The sequence below is a fragment of the Macaca thibetana genome, chromosome 2, assembly GCF_024542745.1.
Source record: "Macaca thibetana thibetana isolate TM-01 chromosome 2, ASM2454274v1, whole genome shotgun sequence".
Classification (NCBI taxonomy): domain Eukaryota; kingdom Metazoa; phylum Chordata; class Mammalia; order Primates; family Cercopithecidae; genus Macaca; species Macaca thibetana.
The window spans coordinates 183,300,834-183,320,761 of NC_065579.1; the positions used below are offsets into that span (position 1 = coordinate 183,300,834).

General features: G+C 34.2%; 1 protein-coding gene across 3 annotated transcripts in view; it reads left to right on the top strand.

The window, feature by feature from the left end:
- VGLL3 (vestigial like family member 3) overlaps positions 1-19,928 on the top strand; it is a 52,948-nt gene that overhangs the window by 30,197 nt on the left and 2,823 nt on the right. For 2 of the 3 annotated variants that reach the window (XM_050782114.1, XM_050782115.1), the window contains exon 4: positions 13,707-19,926. In XM_050782114.1, the coding sequence (XP_050638071.1) occupies positions 13,707-13,750 (44 nt within the window). In that variant the 3' untranslated portion in view covers positions 13,751-19,926. Of the gene's footprint in view, positions 1-13,706; positions 19,927-19,928 lie in introns of those variants that run through there. The other variant, XM_050782113.1, reaches the window with a different exon arrangement.

A 19,928-nucleotide genomic window follows, 5' to 3' on the forward strand; every position in this document is an offset into this window, starting at 1 on the left:
AAAAAAAAAAAAAAAAAAATAAGGGCTTTTTACTGAAATTTAAACTTGACTTTCACAATTTCCACTTCATCCACTTTATTTAAATGTACCCAAAACAAAAGTAGTCATGCTTTGTGGTGTGACTTTTTTATAAACACAAGCTGCTCATGGCATGAGATTGTATTCATCTGTAGATCTACAGATTTATTTTTCTTGGGATCCCTCATGTTATTTTAGCTACAATTTTGTTATAAATATCTATTTTTACTTTGAGGAATGTCACAATAATGCAATATACAGTATACATAAACAACTTAGAATTGAGGTATTCATATACTTTTTGCTAGGATACATTTAGGTAACCTAATATTAAACAAACAAAACAACATCATATTCATATATATATATATATACATATATATATATAACAATTACTTTTTCATAACCTATTATTTCTCAGGTCCATGAAATCTAGAACTTAGAGGGAGTAAACATATGCTGATGTACCTTTTGTTTCTCAAAAAAACACATCCTAATTACTAGCCATTAATTTGTGTAAGTAGCCACCTAATAGTGGATTCTCTCAGTGACTCATTATATGAGCTGGCCCCAAATGTGATTATATCCAGATATTAAACACTATCTTGTTCATCTCTCACTTAGCAAGATATCTTTAGCTATCAAGTGAAATCAAGACTGTGTGTCACAGACTGGGACAATGTTTTTTTGCCAGACAGAGGAAACAACACTACAATAGCTACTGGTCCACAAATTACTTGCAAAGCACAGACTGAGAAGTTTGTCATAAGTACAGAAAGTTGTTTCTAGTATTCTCTCTGAAGAGATTTTCATAGCAATAAGCTTTACTCTCTAACCTGTGAATGAAGTTCATCTGTTAAGAAAACTGGAAAAAAAATTGTTTGAGGTTCTCCATTTTGATATGAAATAGGGAGGACTGGGTACTACAGGGGAAGTCAGGAGTAGATAAATGTCCTAATCTACCCTTTTCTCTATGTGGACAGCTTGTGCCTGATGATATCATAAAAGCAGAATCATATTAAATGGTATTATTAAATGGTATTCCAAATTATTTATGGTTTAAGGTCAGTAAGCTATATTTAAAAACAACATTCCGATTTAATCTGAATATTCTGTGAAAGGGACATTATTCACAAGTGACAAAAATTATATTTTAAAGGATTTAAGTTGTAATCATCATTGCTCGAAATTGTTATATAGTATTCACTTTGGAACAGACTAATTAAACTGCTTTAGTGTTTAAGATTATGGTGGCTGGCACTACAATGATGCTTTATAATGAAGTCTATTAGTTAAAAACATAAACATCTTGGTTTTGTTAGGTACAGGAAATACAAAAAACAGGGTGAGAATAGCAAATATACTAGAGAAGCAAATGGAGAGGCAGTTTCTCTCCACGAAAGAGAGATCTATTTACTTCCTACTTTTCCATTCCACCCATAAATTTGCCAAAACTTACTCACATCTCAAGACCCATGATTTCTTTTAGGTGGTCTGGTGCTAATCCAGCTGAGTAAAAATCACTAGTTGCATGAAAGTTCGACAAATAACCTTGCTAAATAACACTCTTTAAAAGTTACTGATGAGTTAACTTCATTGGGGTACTAATGTTATTAAAATTATGGAATTTTATACCCAGTAACATCTTAGAAATAATTTCTCTTTCTAAACATTTACATTTACAAAAAGGATTACAGGAAACGTAGATTTACAACTCAAGACCCTTGAATGTTTACTAAATATTATAATGCTCCAATTCCAGGCTTCACAATGAAAGCAGGATGCAATAAATTTGGAGATGAATCATTAGAGAGCCGCAATAATAATAAACAGAATAGTTTGATTTATGTTAAAATATTAAAGCACTGTGATATTTTTCACCCTAAAGATTAGAGGGCATCAAAATATCATATATTGTAGATGTTCAACTAAAAATAGTTTCCCTCCTTTCTACTTCACTTCTCAGGGAGCATACATTAGCCATCTGAATCCTGAGGATTATGGCATTAGGGATTCATTGAGGCCTTTCTTGACAATATTAATAATTTGTATACATGATTAGGAAATTATGAAGATGTTTAAAAATGGCATTAAAAATATAATAGGCATAAAAGTTTACTTATAATCATTTGATCTCAGTATGTAGACAGATAAAATGACATTTCTCTCTGGAAGCCAGCCTAGGACTATATGATGTTCTTCCATCTCATTATTATGGTTCAAAAAAGATTTACAGAATTTTGTATACCTACCCTGAGGGCATTATCTCAGCTAGGAAAGTTAAACATCATAAAGCAATAGGTGCAGATTATTTTTAAAAACACCAGGCAGAATGTTTATGAATAATGGAAATACTTTTTCTGGACTTTGTTGTCATTGTCGAGTTTATGATGATTTGGCAACAATAAAAATTTTTCTAATCAACACCCAATTGCTTCACACTTTCTACAAAACTTTTTCTTTTTCTCTGGCATATGTCATAAGCCTGTTACTGAGGAAAAAAACATCAGAGTTATGTTAAAATATTTACAAACTCTTGATTGGTGTTAGTTGTGTAGGGCACGTGTCCAGAATGACAATTTCATGACCAGAAGGGTAATGGAAACCATCTTTGAGATGCATGCAAAATGCCAGGAGATCCCAGCCAGTGAGATCTGCATGAAAAGTAACTGGATGATGAATAAGAGGGGAGAAATGCATTCCAGAACATTGCCGTCAGTTTCAAGCATTCAAAGCTGGATGCTGTAGGACCATAATGAAATTCCCCTGCCCTCTGAGAGCCATGTAGCTATCATGCCCATGGGCTGCTGTGGGCTTTCCTCCATAAAATGGTGCCATAATGTCGCAATGCCTAAACTATGGGGATTTGCCTCAGATTCTTCTCCTGCTTGGTAGAACAGGTGCAGGAGCTTTCTAAAAGTGTTATGTTTTAGGATGTGTTTGCATAATAATACAAATAGTTATGTGGCATAAATTTGAGTCATTGTAAAAGATGTCTTGCTAAGAGAAAATGCTATTTCTCATAGATTGCTGGTAGAAAATTAGAGTTTTAGTTTTTTAAAGAAGTAGACTGGAAAATGTAGTAACAGTAATAATATTCATAAACTTTGGCTGAGCATTCTTACTCCTATGAGTCTACCTCCCATAAATATAAGCCGCAGCATATGACACATGTACAAAATGTTTATTGTGACAATGTTTGCAGTAAGAAAAAAAGTGGAATTGAGCGATTACCATCAAGAGGTGGGATCTATGAGTGAACTGTGTTCCATATGGTATTGCTAACTGAAAAAGAAAAACTCAGGAAAAGCACATATATGTCCATTTTGGAAAATAATAACAAAAAAGTTTGCATATTTGTCTGTATCATATGTGCACATACATATCATTCAATGAAAGCAGAGAAGACTAGTTTGTCAAATTGTGCTTTCTTTTGGGGCAGCAGGTATTGAGGTCAGTAATGTGAGTTTGAGGAAGAAAGGAGAAGGACTTTAGAAGACAAATATATATACATATTTATTTATGTACATATCCATATGTATGCATTGAAAGAGAAAGAAGGGCAGACAGGGAAAAAGAGAAAAGAGATACATTAATTTTATTAGTAATTTATTCCCCCCCCTCCCAAATTCACTTAGGGGCTCATAAAAATCCTGGTCAATGTAGGCATCTCTAATATTTGCAGAGATGCAGAAATGTCTGTCCAGATATAGGTAGCGAAAAACGGGACTGAAAAACAGATTCTGGACACATATCACCACTTATTAGCTGCATTATGTTGCGTAAACCTATAACCCCTCAGCTCCTCCTCTTCCTTAGCTGCAAAATGGAGAGGACACTTCCTCCCCTCACACAGCTGGGAGGACCCAATGAGCTCGTGTTTTCTAGATGGTGATACACGACACAGAATGAAAACTGTCATGATTCTGAATCTGAGATATGGTTCACTGTGACAAAAAATTAATTCACGCTGGAGGTTTGAGACATCCTAAAAAATTGAGGTGCAAGCTGTGAATGCATCTGTCATTTTTATTTTGTCTGTGTCTGACTTAATCCTTTCCTGTTCTTGAAGATTAGCTGTGATATTTGTCACAGTTAAATTTCCTGATAGTGGTTTTGCTGATATTGGCCATACAGCGAAAACTGGGTGCTTTTGTATTGATTGGACAGACAATGGAAAAGAAGATAAAAATATTGAGGGATTAACATCTTCAAGACATTTTTAAACATTTGAACATTTTCTCTGTCTAGAATATCCTGCCACGTGGAATGAGAGGGTACTAAAAAAAAAAAACCTATCCCTTTATGCTTATGTATTGAGATATTCATCCTTGTCACTCATATAAAACAAAAGAAAATTTTAAGTACAAAAAAGGAAGTTAGACTATGAATTAGGCTCAACAAAACTCCAATAATAAATGCTAATCCTTAAAAGTTGCAAATCTAAACTAATCAGTTTTTTTATCTTAGCATTAATTTTATGAAGGAGTTTTAAAGCTCCTTTACCATATAAATTACTATGTAAATTGGATAGCATCCCTTGTTAGCTTAAGTATTTTCTTAAAAACTTCAAGCAAGATTAGGCAATGCCATCATCATTTGACCCTTTTCTTAAAGGAATTGTCATCAACTAGCTGTGGTTGGGAGGTGGAGACCTTTTCAGAGTAAAACTTGTCTTCCCAAAAGAAACTGATGTGCTCACGATAGAGGGAAGTCATAACTCCCAGGTTGTCCTGATATGACTCTCAGTAGAGAATTACACAAAGCATTGAAAAGGCTGTTTCAGTGGTCAGGTTCTTATCAGCAAATACTACTTTCAGCTTTGCTGTTTCTCATCTCTCATATAGGGGTGCATCTAAAAGAACAGATCAAATGAAGAAATCTGTTTCAGAACTTGTTCCCAGACAATTTTATATCCATTTTCCAACAGTCTGCAAAGATTATATACAAAAATTCTCTATGGCCTGAGGAATTTACAGATACAGTTTATTCCCTTTCAGGCTGCTTAACTATCCTTTTCTTGTTCTCTTTATCAATAATATAAGGTTTCACAAACAGTTGTCTGCAGGCAACATGTTCTGAATTTCTTGGCAAAAAGGACTGATGAGAAACAAAATATGCTGGGTATTTTTTTTTATTTTTGTGATACAGTCTGATATGCTGGAGATTTAACTTCGTAATTTTTTTTTAACACAAGTATGTTTCGTAGTGTTACTTTCATGCCTGGTTTACTTGAGCACTATTAGGTGATGCTTAGCATCTTCATAATCATTGAAGCCGTATTTATGTTTGCTCGAATTGGACAGTCTCTTTTGGAAAATGTCAGAGAGTGAGCTTCTGTTCATGCCATGTAAAAGTGAGATGAGGCTGGGCGCGGCGGCTCGCGCCTGTGATCCCAACACTTTGGGAGGCTAAGGCGGGTGGATCACCTGAGGTCAGGAGTTTGAGACCAGTCTGGACAACATGGTGAAATTCTGTCTCTACTAAAAATACAAAAAATTAGCCAGGCATGGTGGTGCACACCTGTAGTCTCAGCTACTGGGGAGGCTGAGGCACGAGAATCGTTTGAACCTGGGAGGCAGAGGTTGCAGCGAGCCAGGATCGTGCCTTGCACTCCAGCCTGGGTGGCAGAGTGAGACTTTGTCTCAAAGAAAAAAAAAAAAAGAGAGAGAGAGAGAGATGAATATTTTCTGATGTCAACTCAAAAATTGATATAGATGCAACGTATCTCATTCTAATGGAATGCTTTCCAATATATCTTGCATTTGTAGAGAGATTGATTGGCATTAAATCAAGTACATTTACACCAAATAGACATTAAAATGCAAGTATATTTCAGCAGTTTTTAAGCATCTTTTAAAAATTTTAGAATAGTAAACGTTACAATTCATACTTCTAGGTATCATGTTTCCTATGTTGGTGTTATGTCCTTAATTATGTTTTTCTTTTGGGGTAAGAAATGGATCCAGATTAGCTCTTTCTCTGATTGGATTATCTGTTTTCTGGAATGTAAAGCTGTCACTGCATAACCTAGAAACCTCTTTAAAGACGCATGTTTGGCTACATCTGTTATCCAACAGATGTCTGGATAGTTAGAATCTCTTGAGAGTATTATAACTTGTGGTTTTGGTTACAATAAGTGATCCAAGCTTTTTATTTATTTTATTTTTTTTATTTTTTTTTATTTTGCTCCTCCCCAGTTCTGGGAGAAAGTCTGTAGAAGAAATTACAAAGAGTATTCCATTTCATTTTCCGCACTCCCTTCTGCTTCCCTTTATTCTTTGTCTCTGGCTTCAAAGTTTCTTTATATCTGCTTTTGAAATGGAAGTCACTGAATTCATAAGCGGTGTCTAAATTCCATATCGTTCCATATAGTCCCCAGTCACCCAAGAGGTTATTGGCCACATTGACATTCACATTTTGAGACTGGTAAATTGCCACTATGATAAAAAACAACAACAAACCCAAAAACAAACACACAAAAAAACAAAACTACCTAACTCTATGATTTATATTTTATATATATATCCACAAGGTCAGATTTTAAACAACTGGTTCAGATTTGTAACTTTATATCCTGATGTTTTAAGTACTTGCCAATTTACCCTCCAGCTGTGCATTTTAATATGCACATGTCTGAGGAAGTGGATGTCACTAAAGGCAAAGGCTAGAGATTCTGTGCACAGGAGAGTTTGTGGTTTTGGAGGGAGGTAGGTACTGAGAGAGCAAACAGAATAAAGTGGCTTGCTGTCTGGGTCTGGGAAACACCAGCAAGGAGAAACACCTGGGTGGCTGAACTTTTGTCACCTGCATGTTTGCCTCAGGTGAGCAGGTGCTGTGCTTCTTGAAATACCTTAGTGAATTATGGTTTTCTAGTAACATCAGGTTCAGTGGGTTTTACATTTCTACCCTCTTTTGAATCTGAGCTTAAAGACATTTTGACAAGTTCAGACAGTTTTTAACCTCGCTGTTTCTGACAATACTAGTATGTGGAGATTTTAAGTGCATTCTAAATGTGCCTGGAGAAAATACCTCTATACACGGAAAATCTCCCTCTGCCAGAACATTATTATGCTGCCATACTAGGTATCTTTTGTAATGATTTTGGTGTGCAAGAATTGTAATTATAAGAGAATAATTGCACTTGAAATATCATAATAAATTTAACCTTTGGTCTGGTTTAAGAAAATACATCTTATTTGTGATTACTTTAAAAAGAATTATTGTTCAAAATTTGCATATTAAATATGGAGAGAAGTCATCAAACTGGCAAAAATATTTGTAATACATGGGAAAAAATGCTAGGATACCTAAAAGTATACTAAATGCTAGTATACAAAAAACATTTAAAAATCAACGAGAAAATTACTTTTTGAAAAGCATAAGCATTTGGCCAGAGTTAAAACACAGAGGAATAAATGCCATAATCACACAATATCCAGCCTCACTAACAGTGAAAGAAACTCACATTGAAACAATTAGATGCTTTTAATCTATAATATTGATCATACATAGCAAAAAATATAAATATGGGTACAAAGTTCCTGAGCACATTTAGTCATCACAATTAAATACATAAATGTCAATGTTCACATGCTTGGATTCAGCAATTATACATATGTGTATTTTTGTAAGAAATTTAACTCCTAAATATTCACACAACAGCAACTTTGTAAACCTCTTTGTGTGTGTGTGTGTGTGTGTATCTAAATGATGTACATCTATAGAGAACTGGGTAATAGTATACTATAGAATAAATATTGTGCAGCCTTCCAAAAGGATGGGGTCGAGGTACACATACTGACATAGTATGATTTTCCAAGATAATACTGCTGGGGAAATAGGCAAGTGGTATGTGTGTGTATATGTAGATCGGGTACACTTAGCAAATTGTCTGATGATAGGTGACATTATGTAGGCTTTTTACTTTCTAAATACTGTTTAACTTGATTTTTTAAGCAAGAATTCCATGATGTTTCAAGAGTTTTAAAAATGTTTTAAAATGTGGCACCTATATGTTAATCTTGATATTCACCTGCAATGAAATCATAGTTCTCAGATTGGGTAGCCTTCTGTCTTACATTTTTCTCTTGCAAGCGTTAAGGTGCTACCCCTACATAGATCTTATTTAGAAATTCTTAGCTAGTATTTAAAGTGATTGCCCCAAGGCTCAGACAAACAAATGCAATTCTATGATCATTAACAATGATAATTTCATAAAGCAATAGAAAATAGTATGACTGTCTCTTGCACCTTTTTGTGATCATATATCAATGTGTCAGTGTTAGCTGTCAAGTTGCTGGCGAAGTTTGGATATTTTGATGTAGCATCTGACACAGTGTTGTATATATTTAGCTTTGTAATAAGTATTTCTTATCTTTATTAAAGGATGATTGAAAAGGGAGATCTATTTTTTAAATATAGAAATGTTACCAGGTTCTTAGCCTAATAGTAAGCATTCTAATCCACATGGCTTCTTGACTTTTAATATGTATGAAATGAAAAGTTTACATTTACCCATATAAATGCTGTCTTTACTTTTAGATCTTCAAAGTTTCTACATACACTTTCAGGCTTTATGTTCCTATTTATGTTCCTTTTTTTCAATCAACAGCATGTTTCCCATTGTATGGTTACCTCTTTTATCTCCCACAATAAAATTAATTGAAAGCATATTCGATCAGTGGTGTTGTCAAATGACTGTGCTTTCTCAGAAGTAGAACATGTTTATTTAGTGGGTTATGACTGAAAAACAAACAGTACCTAAAACTCAGCTGTATATTAGTGTCACTTTTTTGTTACCCAATGTTTATTTATTATTTCTATCTAGTGGTCAAAGACTTACCCTCATCAATTATGTTTATTCTTAGTTCAATCCACTGGCAGCTTCATTATTCTCAGTTTAAAACAAAATCCCATTTGAATTGAAATGTCTTTTCAGATTCTTTCCTCATTTTTTCCTTGGGGTTGCCTCTGTTCCTAGAAAGTTATTCACATCACAAAAACTGTCCAGTTGATAAGTTGTTGTCTGCTTTTTGGTTCTGTCTTTTCATTCTTATCCTGGACTGCTGTTTCCAATATACCCTCCTCCTCTAATCTGTTTCTCCAGCCATTCTCTATACAATATTCTTTCTAATGTGCTTTCTAATAATGGCCTGCTCAACTTGGCCTGTTTGAATTCAGTTCCTAGTGTTTGTGATCCCTCCAAGACGCCCATCTGGGGTGGCCCATGCTATTTCTTCTGCTGTGGGATACCCATATCACAGCTAATACTGACAGGACCCCAGAATTCTCACTGAACTGTCTCCTTTACCATTGGTGGGGAGCGTAGGCGAGCTTTAAGACTTTTTGGAGAAAAAGAAAAACAGGGCTTGAGGGAAACTAAGGAGGAGGAAGTCTCTAGGCTGTTCACACTCAGACCTACCATGTCACCATTTCTATTTTCTTATTTCTATAGCATTTTACAAGAGGTAGATCTGTGAAGCTGCTGCCTCCCTGAATCTCAGTTAGAAAATGAGTCATGATGCCTTGTTATATACAGTCAGTGCTATGATCTGAATAACTACAACTCCCCCAGATTCATACGTTGAAATCCTAGCCCCCAGGTAATGGTATTAGAAGGCTGGGCCTTTGGGAGGTGATCGGGTCATGGGGGCAGAGCTTTCATGAGTGTAAATCAATGCCCTTATAAAGGAGATCTGAGAGAGATCTCAGGTGATCACACAGCCAAAGGCACTCTCTGTGAACCAGAAAACAGGCTCTCACCAAACACCAAATCTGCTGGCACCTTGGCCTTAGATTTCCCAGCCTTCAGAACTGTGGTAAATAAGATTTGGTTGTTTATAAGCTATCTAGTTTGTAGTATTTTGGTATAGCAGCCCAAATGGACTAAGACTGTTTAGAATCTTCAAATTTTTAAGGAAAATCATGTTCTCATCCTCTTCCTTGACCAAGACTTCTCACTTGCCCCTATGCAAAGGTTTTTTGTTGTTGTTGTTGTTGCTTTTTGTTGTGGTGGTGGTGGTGGGTTTTTTTATTTTGTTTTGTTTTTGTTTTTGTTTTTGTTTTGTATGTTCATATTTCCTTTGCTCTCATCCTGGCTCTGAATAGTTTTTTTTTTTTTTTTTTTTCTTTTCTTTTGGTGGTCAGGCAGTAGTGGTGTTGTAATTGAAGTAAAAAAATGGGTCTGTCTATGGACCTTCAGTTTCTTTCAGGCTTTTGTCCTAACTGAATTTCAAACTCAAACTCTGGAGTATACAATTGATCTCTTTGTTTCTTAGTTCATTTTTGACAACCACCTCAAGAGCCAACTGACCACTCTATGTTTTTAAAGTTCACACTGGAGAAGTCTGGCAGGGGGTGTGGTGGTTAAATTAAAGATACATGTAGAGAGACACATCAGTTAAATATGACACATCCTATCACATCATTGAAGTGGGCTTCATCAAAAGTGTAACAGACTACTATGTCATCATTTATGTCATCTTAGGAAAAATGTGACAAATGGAGAATTTTTAAAAAATCACTGAGGGCCATTTTGTTAATCTGGATCAGTTCTGTTACATCAGGGTGTTTCTAAGCAGTGCAAAAAGAAGTATAAAAATCTATTAAGTTTTCCTTGAATTGATTTTGTGATAATTTTGACTTAGGCTACAGCCAGTATAATTCTCATAAGGTGAACACATATATGATGTTTAAGACCCTTGACTCTGACATCAGACCACCTCTTTTAAAATCCTATTTCTCTCACTTAATAATTGCATAAATTATCTTAACTTAAATTTTCTCATTTGTAAAATGGATATTATTTCAGCATGATTAAGAGCATGAAGTATGATGTTTCATATAAAGTACTTAGCACCATTCCTAATATAATCATTAAGGCCCTAAGAAAATGTTAGCTCACCTCATTTTTATGATTTTTTTTCCTTTCTACTGAAAAATCTCATGGTCTGAACAATAGAATTAAAGAAAATGGCTACCGTAAAGAAGGTAAACAGATGTGGTTTCAGACAGCCAGTGGGGAAATCTCAGGATATGTTATGAATTAATTTCAAGTAGGTTTGATTTGGGTAAGTGAGGAAGCAGAAAAGTCTGAATAGGAGCAGAACCTGTAGCAGAGTGGATTTTATTCCGGCAAGAAAAATCATGGGAAATACCAAATAAATGTAGACCACGTAAGATTCGTGAGTTAACAATTTTTCCCGGCTCCGCCCTCGCTGGGAAAAACTAAATGTACTTATTGACTCTTAATTATCCCGATCTACCATTACCAGTTGTCTTAATAAAAAAAAAAATTGTAGCCCTGCTTTTCTTTTGCAACTTATTAGTAGGGTTTTTTGTTTGTAGTTGCTCATTTTCTTGTGCTTTACGTATGCCTATTTTGAGATTTACAAATGAATGCCTGGTAATTAAAGCAAAGTTGTTTATGTTCCATCACCAAGAAGTTTAACCACAAGGATCCATTAGATATCTGATACATTTCAGGCCACAGAGGAATTGACTTTTTAAGATTCACATTGTAGAAATGCAGATACATGGAAACAAGAAATTGAATAGATGAATTTATAAAGAGAGAATGACTTCTGTTATTCTGATTGGAAAATCTGGGGCGATCTTAAGTAATGCATACTTGTCCGCAGCAAAAGGCTCACGTGATTTTGAAAGAGTCATATGTCTTTGCAAAGCAAATAAGAAATTGCCTTTATCTAAAAGCAAAAATAAGACAGGCAAACCACTTGATGATTACAACAGTATTCATGACTTGCAGTGCTGACATTCTGTAGATTGATGCAGTCTTCAAGTGTGGAAATCCTGAGTCATACAGAAGATGAGATGTTTTAATAATGAAAAAAATATTTATATAGTCAGCAGATTGTCAGTAAAGGTGGTTTAGATTACAAGAGTTACCCAACAGAGACTATGTCAGGTTGCAAATTATTCTAACCAGAAAATCATTTGAAAATGAATAAAGCAAACTTAGAGTGGATTGACATACCCCAGATCCTTTTATTTTTTTTCTCTCCCTCATTGTCCTCTTTTATGCTTCTCCTCCTCTTCTTTCGAAATGGAAAAGGAAAACTATTGCCTCTTTATCAAGCGTAATACCAGCATGCTTCTGGAAAAAAGAAAAGTGGAGCGAATCTTTCGGCATTCAGGAAGTGTTGCTTGTTCCCGTTATACAAATGCTACATAGTACGCAGATTGTGACTTGTAATTTTGTGAAGTGCTTCTTTATCTCCTTCTATTTGTTCTTTTGCCCTTTGTGTAGTCCGTTTTGTAGATTGTCTTAATGTCCCCAAACACTAATTGTGTCCGATTTTGTAATGACATCCATATTTTACAAAATTCTTTTACTAGTTGAGGGATAAGAAATGTTGTTTAATAATAGAAAAACTTTGAACCAAATTGGCTCATTTAGCTATTCAGTTTCTGACATCCATCTTGGATTACAACAGTTTTAGATCAAAGGCCAAGAAAACAACTTAAGATCCTTGCACCCACACAACAGCAACCTTGCCGCATTTCTACCTACATGTTTAAAGAGTTTTGCTTCATGTTTTGTTATTTAGTTTTAAGCAACATAAAAGCACCTATTACTCTGTGTTTTCGCTCTTCCAAACAACTATACTTCAGGTACAACAACAAAGGGAACTAAAACGGGTGCCAGATGTATTAACTAAATTTATTGAGGTAATAATTTCACAATATATAAGTTCATCAAAATATCTTATTACACACCTTAAATATATATAATTTTAATTTTCAATTATACGTCAATGAAGCTGAAAGGAAAAAAACAAAAGTAATTTCAAGTAGGTGCAAACTGAAGATGCCATGTGAATAGCCCATATCAGATATTAGTCAATTAACTGTATTAGACACAGATAAAAGTCACATTTCCTGTTTTCTCTTTGATAAATTATTACTGATTTTAGCTTTGAGTTCGAATTAATCTATGTCCTATTAATCTATGTATACCTTCCTTTCGTCACTATTTTTAACTTCTAAATTTTAATTTTTGCTATCTGGTATGATTTTTTAAATCCACTTTAAATATTTTTTGGAGGAAGATAAGATAAAATAAGTAAATTAATAAATAGAATATAGGTCTGGACTGTTAATTATGAACCAACTGTATTTATTTTACCGACAATAGTAGACTCAGTTTTTAGCCATCTAATTGCTCACATAATTTATAGTAATCCCATTGTGGAGTACATTTCAAAATAACAACTGAATTTATTTGTCACGTTAGTCTAAAAGAATAATTTTGATTGTTACTGAAAGTATTAATTGAAGCACTGCATAAATGCTCCAAAGATTATTTACATCATCTTTTTTCTCCCAATATCACCTCCTTTTGAAATTACAAATGTTTCATGTTTTTCTATTTGCTATCCACTCATACTCCAAGAAAATAAAAAAAAATATAGCAACGAATTTGTATTGTTTAAATAGCACTGTTCTAGTCTTGTGTTTTTGTCACATACTGTGTTCGTCGGCTTTTTGAAAATTGTGAGCTCTAGCACAGAATTTGCTTAGAGATCATGTTGTCTTCAGGTCAGACCTCACAGTTGCCTGGATTATCTTTTTGGTTTCTACATCCAATGTATTGCAGATTACGCTAATTTTTGGTACTATGTGTATTAATGTTCTTTATTGTTTCTCATTGTCATTTGTTCCAGGTCTACAGCATCAAGACAAGAGTAAGGAATCACCATGGTACTGAAACGCACAATCTTAGTGAGTTAAGTTGCAGCATAAATCCAAGGGCCCACTGGGAAAAGATACCGTCGGAATTTTCCATTCAGCAATAGGACACGAAAGGCGTGGAAGGAGAAGACAAAGTGTCACGCAGTTGACTGGGTGTCGGCCTTTCTTGAGAAAGCAAAGTGGGTCCTAGACATTGAAGAAAAGCATTTTTATTTGTTTTTTTCCTCATCTGAGCCTTTGCCAACTGTGCAACTCTCTCCTTTTGTTATCTTGCTTTTGCCAGTATATAGCTAAGTTTTTGTTTCATTTTAATTTTTTTTTTTTTCCGCCAACCACCTTGTCAGGAAAGGATGAACCACACATTAAAATGCTCATTCTTTCAAGAATACAAGTTTGTAGCTCTATGTGCATCTATTTTTGTAGAAATACAAAAAAGTTGGTTTAGCATTGATGGGCTATTTTTGAGGGATGTATTTTTTTTAATATTGTAAAAATTGTTGAGTTCTGTTTAAAGAACTTGCTCTCAGAGAAGCACTGGCACAAATGTTTAAAATGCTTATCTCTCAGATGTCTATTATATGCTCTGTCCGTGCTTTCTAACTTACCTCAAATGTTTTATGTTTTTTCCTTTTTACAAAAGTAGCTATACCATAGACAAACCAATGCAGTATTGTTTTTACATTGAATCGCAGTAAAGATTTAATTCCACACTAGCTCAATTAGTTTTAAATTATATGTATAGCTTGAAAAGTTTTTTTTAAATGACTACACTAAAGAAATGATATTTCATTGCTTTGATTTCTCCCAAAGAATAACTTGGAGGTTGACTAATAAGAAAGTTGGCATAAACTTTCAATTAGATGAAGAATTTGCCTACAGGAAACTAATTATCTTTCTAGCCCATCCAAATTTGATAAATGGAACCAGAGTTTATATACAACTACAAGAAAAAAAAACTGCATTTAACCATGCTACCTGTGAGCGCCAGTGACTTATTTTACTTGTTTCTAATTGTTCATTCATGGCAATTTAAAAAGTCATATTTTAAGTGGGGTTTGTTTTTCCTGAAGAGCATTTGAAGGAACAATATCTGGGAAGGCACTAGAGAAATTACAGAGCCCTAGCTCTTTCTTATAATGCCACCTATCACTGTAAACTAAAACAAACAAACACAAAATTCTATATGTAATAGTTTAAACACAGAACTTAACAAATCTTTTTGTTTGTTTAAATCTGGCTTTACTTGATTTAATTATTTTTAGAAAGAAATTTAGGGCAAAATAAAGTGTATATTAGGATTTAAATTTATGCCACAATTTAAAAATAAACCAGAGGTCATATACAATTTAAATTGTGCTAAAAATTAAAAATTTGAGAATTTAACTTGATATGAATCAGGATCTAAATAAACTTGAAATTATCATTAAGACACTGCCAGGAGAAGATTAAGATTATGAACGTAGCAGTTATTGATACTGTTAAGACTTCAAAGGCAAAGTTCATTTCTTCCATCAACTGCTTCCAGAGATGTCATGTAAAAAAGTTAGTGTAATATGGAAGTTTTTTAGTTGTATGAAGAGGTGTTTTTCAAATTTCTCCCATTTTTCTCTCCACCACATAAAATAGTATGATCAGTGAAATGCCACTTTCTGTCTTTGATTATTCATATGTTATATGTGAGCTTTTTAGACATGAACATGGCATGTTCAAATAGGCAGAGTTATCATATATAATTTTCAAATATTTTCCTTGGCCGTAATTCATGTATTCATTTATATACTATCCATCTTTTGAGTTTCAGATCTATATATTCTCTTGTACTGTCATCACTCCGCACTTTGCTGTTTCTTACCTAGACTCTCTTTTACACAATATGCACATTTTTACCAATGTGGGGTCCAAATTTAAAATACCTTCCACTCACTAATAATATGAACCTATATTTCCTGGGAGTAGCCCGGTTAAATTTTCTGTACTTTGGTCCACAATTTGATTTGATATGATTGTTTTGTTTATAATTTGCCCAAACGCATGGAGCACAAAATTGTGTGAATTTATAAATCTGGTTTTGCCTTGTGTCCTTCTGAATTTTCAAAGCCAAGTGTTCAACAATTCCCATGTGATGACTCACAGGGTTATTCGCCTCATCCGCATCCACCTTTGGAATACATTAACTTCCTTTGTAATTTATTTGAAAGTAATGTTATACTCAAACTCATTCAGATCATTCAGTTGGATTTTCCCAATGAAGCGGAGAAGGAAAGTAGTTACTCCTTGCTCCATTTCTTATTTTCCACCAAATTTAATTGAAGGGCATTACTTAGATGTCTTCTCCCTGAATTTAGACTTTGCTCTGTGTCTCTCCTGATAACTGTCAGATAAAAAATGTATCAGCTCTGAGGACCAGAGAAACGTTGGGAACCTGGTTTCTGCTGTACAGAGGAAAGATTTGTAAGTGAGCTCTCTCTTTGAAAACAGGACCCAGGCTGGGCACGGCGGCTCATGCCTGTAATCCTAGCATTATGGGAGGCAGAGGCTCAGGAGGATTGCTTGAGCCCAAGAGTTCAAGATCGGCCTGGGCTACGTGGGGAGACCCTGTCCCTACAAAAAATTTCTGAAAAACTACCTGGGCATTGTGGTGCACAACTGTTCTCCCAGCTACTCTGGAGGCTGAGTCAGGAGGACCATTTGAGCCTGGGAGTTTGAGTTTGCAGTTTGCAGTGAGCTGTGATTGCACCACTATACTCCAACTTGGGCAACAGAGCAAGATCCTGTCTCAAAAAGAAAAAGGAAAAAGAAAACAGGCCCTAGGTGTTTGGGATACACTGCCACCCAGAGAGTGGATCAAAAATATAAATAGAGAATGAGCATGTCTCTACAATTGTCTTCTAGGACCATATTGCTGTTACCACCAGAAGTCCTAAAAGAGGATGGGTTGTAATTTAGCATAATATTCTGAATTCATTCCAAGTTTAAAATTCTGTCATTCTCTGGCTCTTCTTTTTTCACATCAAAATGATGCTGTTGGACTTAGAGGCTGCTGAACTGCTTTAATGAGGGCTACCATCTGCCTCCACAATTTTATTAAAACCACTCCACCTTTAGACAAAGGTGACTTTTGTCTGATTTTACAAATCAGATTTATTCAAGCTTTCTAAATATCTGTGAACTAGAGCCTAGAAAATCATCTCATTTATTTTAAATAGAATATGTGCTTTCACCAATAAACCATCGGGAGCTAAGAAACAACATAACGTTGACAAATCAGGATCCTAACAGATTATTTTGTCTCTCATTGTTAATTTGAAAGAGACTCTGAACTTTTGAGAAATCAATGTGTCTTCTTAAGAAAGTTAAGCACCCTCTCTTAACTTTCCCCTCTATTTGCTCTCTTTTCTCTTTCTTCTTAAGAGTATTTGTATTATTTTGTTAAGCAAAAATGGCCAAAATTGCTCTAAAATTTGCAAAATGAGAACGAATGGATTGCAAATAATTGAGGGATTTATTTCTTTAACTTTATAAGACTTTAAAAAAAAAACAAATTCTAGGCACTGACATGAAAGTTGTCTTTGAGAAGTTTGTTATTCATTTTGCAAAAAGTATTTGCCCATTCCTATTCTAAGATTTGCAGAATATGTCACACTATCTGGCTTTTGAGTTTGCTATCTGGTTTAATGTTGTATTTATAATTTAAAGTGGCAATCAGAAACTGTATTTCAAAGACCTGTATTCTATCCCTTACTGAGTGTCCCTTCTTTAAATAGTGTTTGCTGAATTAAGCCGGTGGGGGCAGTGGCATTAAGTGGTGGAAAAAGGAAAGTACATATGTTAGAGTTTTGACTGACGGATAAATAGAAAGCAGAATGAATTAATGGAAAAGAGTTTGGCTGTTAGGCCATTCTCTAAATTCTAGTTTAGCCACAATTTTATGTGTGGTTTGGGGTATTATTTATTTATCTCATGAGTAAAATGGGATAATACCTAACAGGCAGGCTGTGGAAGTTGTAAATCACATACACGCACACACAGACACACACACACACACACACACGATCAATCATCTGGCTCATATTAGATGTTCAATAAATAACAGCTACTAGAGATGCCTATCAGTTGAGTAAGTAGTTCCTTAAATTGAGCTCCCAAAGGTCTCTTCTCTTCACGTCCGTATTCGTTTCTGTAGCAATCAAATAGATACATGATTGTTTTTCTGTAAGAAATTAATACAAAGAGAATCTTTGTCTCCTACTAACTGTCCCTCCTACCTGGTATAGGAGATAAATGTACATTTCCTAATTAGCTGACTTTTTAGTGTATCATTTCTGAAGGAAAAATAAATTAACCGTATAGTGGCGTGTAGGTCCAACTCAGTTTTCTTACATGTTCCAAAATTTTATTTAAAGTACTGTGTCCAAAATTATGAGGACAGTGTCATTCATTCACCATGGTTTATATTTTTAGTTATATATCGAACTTCCTTGGCACCTAGGATAAGAACATTTCTTTTGAAGTTCTCCGATTTTTTTTATTTTTACTTGACTTGAAGGAAAGTTGCAAAATATGGTGGAAAAAATCTTCCGCATGAAAAGGGGGAAAAAACACAACCATTTACGATCTCAGTCAGCAGATTTACTCTACTCAAGGAAAAAAAAAGAAACCACCTTATTGGAAGCAGATGTTGACACTTAGTTATTGAAGATGGAAGGAGTTCACTTGAGCCATTGCAGTTACAAAGGGGTATTGATGGCGTTCGAATTCCTGATTGATCACCTTTGCAGCCAAGGGAAAGACAGCAGAAACTGTATGGGATCAGAAATGAAATCAGCCTGCCAGTTTAATGGAGAGGCTCCTAGAAACTCATTTTTTTTCTTTCCTGTAAGATAAAAGACATCTTTCAGAATAAGAAAGGCTTGTTTGAGAGAGAAATTACAGTTTATTCTCTGAAAATATTTAAAGGCCAAAGTGCCCTTTAAATCTATTGTTAAAACATTAAAAGTATTATTAAAATCATTTTAGAAAAATTGGGCAAAAGTTTTAGCCTTTCAACATCCATTCAAAAATGGATGTTGAAAACAAACATAGAACTTATAAAAAAGTGAATGGTTCTGGCAAGTGGGGGCATGAGTGGAGCCTATAAGGAAACCTCAGTCTCGATAACTTCAAAATGTTACTTTCCTTGGTAACTTGATCATGGAGATTGGTCACAGCACAGACATTTAGAATTTTTTAGCAGGATTTTTTTTTTCTTTTTAATCTTATAGTGCTCTCTGGGAATTGCACCATGTACACTTTTCCAACCTATAGAAATCGTCATTATTGTTAAATTATCTCAATTTTTGTATTTCTTTTATTGTCTATTGTGCTTTTTTGTTTAAAAATACTTTTATAGTTTTAAAGTATTGATCAAAGTAGTATTCTCTTGAAGTCGTAGTCAATTTAATTTGATCCAGTAAGTTTTTCTGAATCTCCTTTTTACGTTCCAATAAATTCTATTATAATTAAGTGTACTTTTACCAATTCCATTGTATAAGCAAACAGACACCTTTTAGAAAAGGATAAGTAATCATCAATTTGTTTTTTTTAAAAAAAACAATTTCTAGACTACTAAATTTGGCATAAGAATAATGCTTTTAAAATGCAAATACTTTAGTTTTTTGGTATATACATAAGATGTGAACTTTCCTATTGATATCTCTTTATATTAATAGAGATGTACATTTCTTTCTATGCTGTGGCTAGAGCAAAAGTTAATAATGATTATTTACACAATTGATTTAATTTCTTAGGATATGTACAATATTGGATATTATATCTGATTTAAAAATACTATTCCGTACATTTTTTTTCAGGAGATAAAACATAGGGAAAAGTTTTCATGTGAATTCTTTGTATCATTTTAAAGTACATATATGTAAAGGGAAGATATGGATACAATTTGTTTTTATTATATAAATCTAGGTAAGGTGAAATGCTTTTGTGAACAAAAATACAGTGTAGTGAATTTTATATCTGTCACTTGATTAAACTGAAAACTAATAGAAATATTATTTTAGTGCATTGAAATGCCATGAAATTTCAGACTTATTAGTTCTACAAGCAGTTATGCTACCTTAATTTTGTGTTTCCAGAAATAAAAATTAACCTTAGTTATGCTGTCATTCTTAATTAATAAAAAATGTATAACTCATAAAATT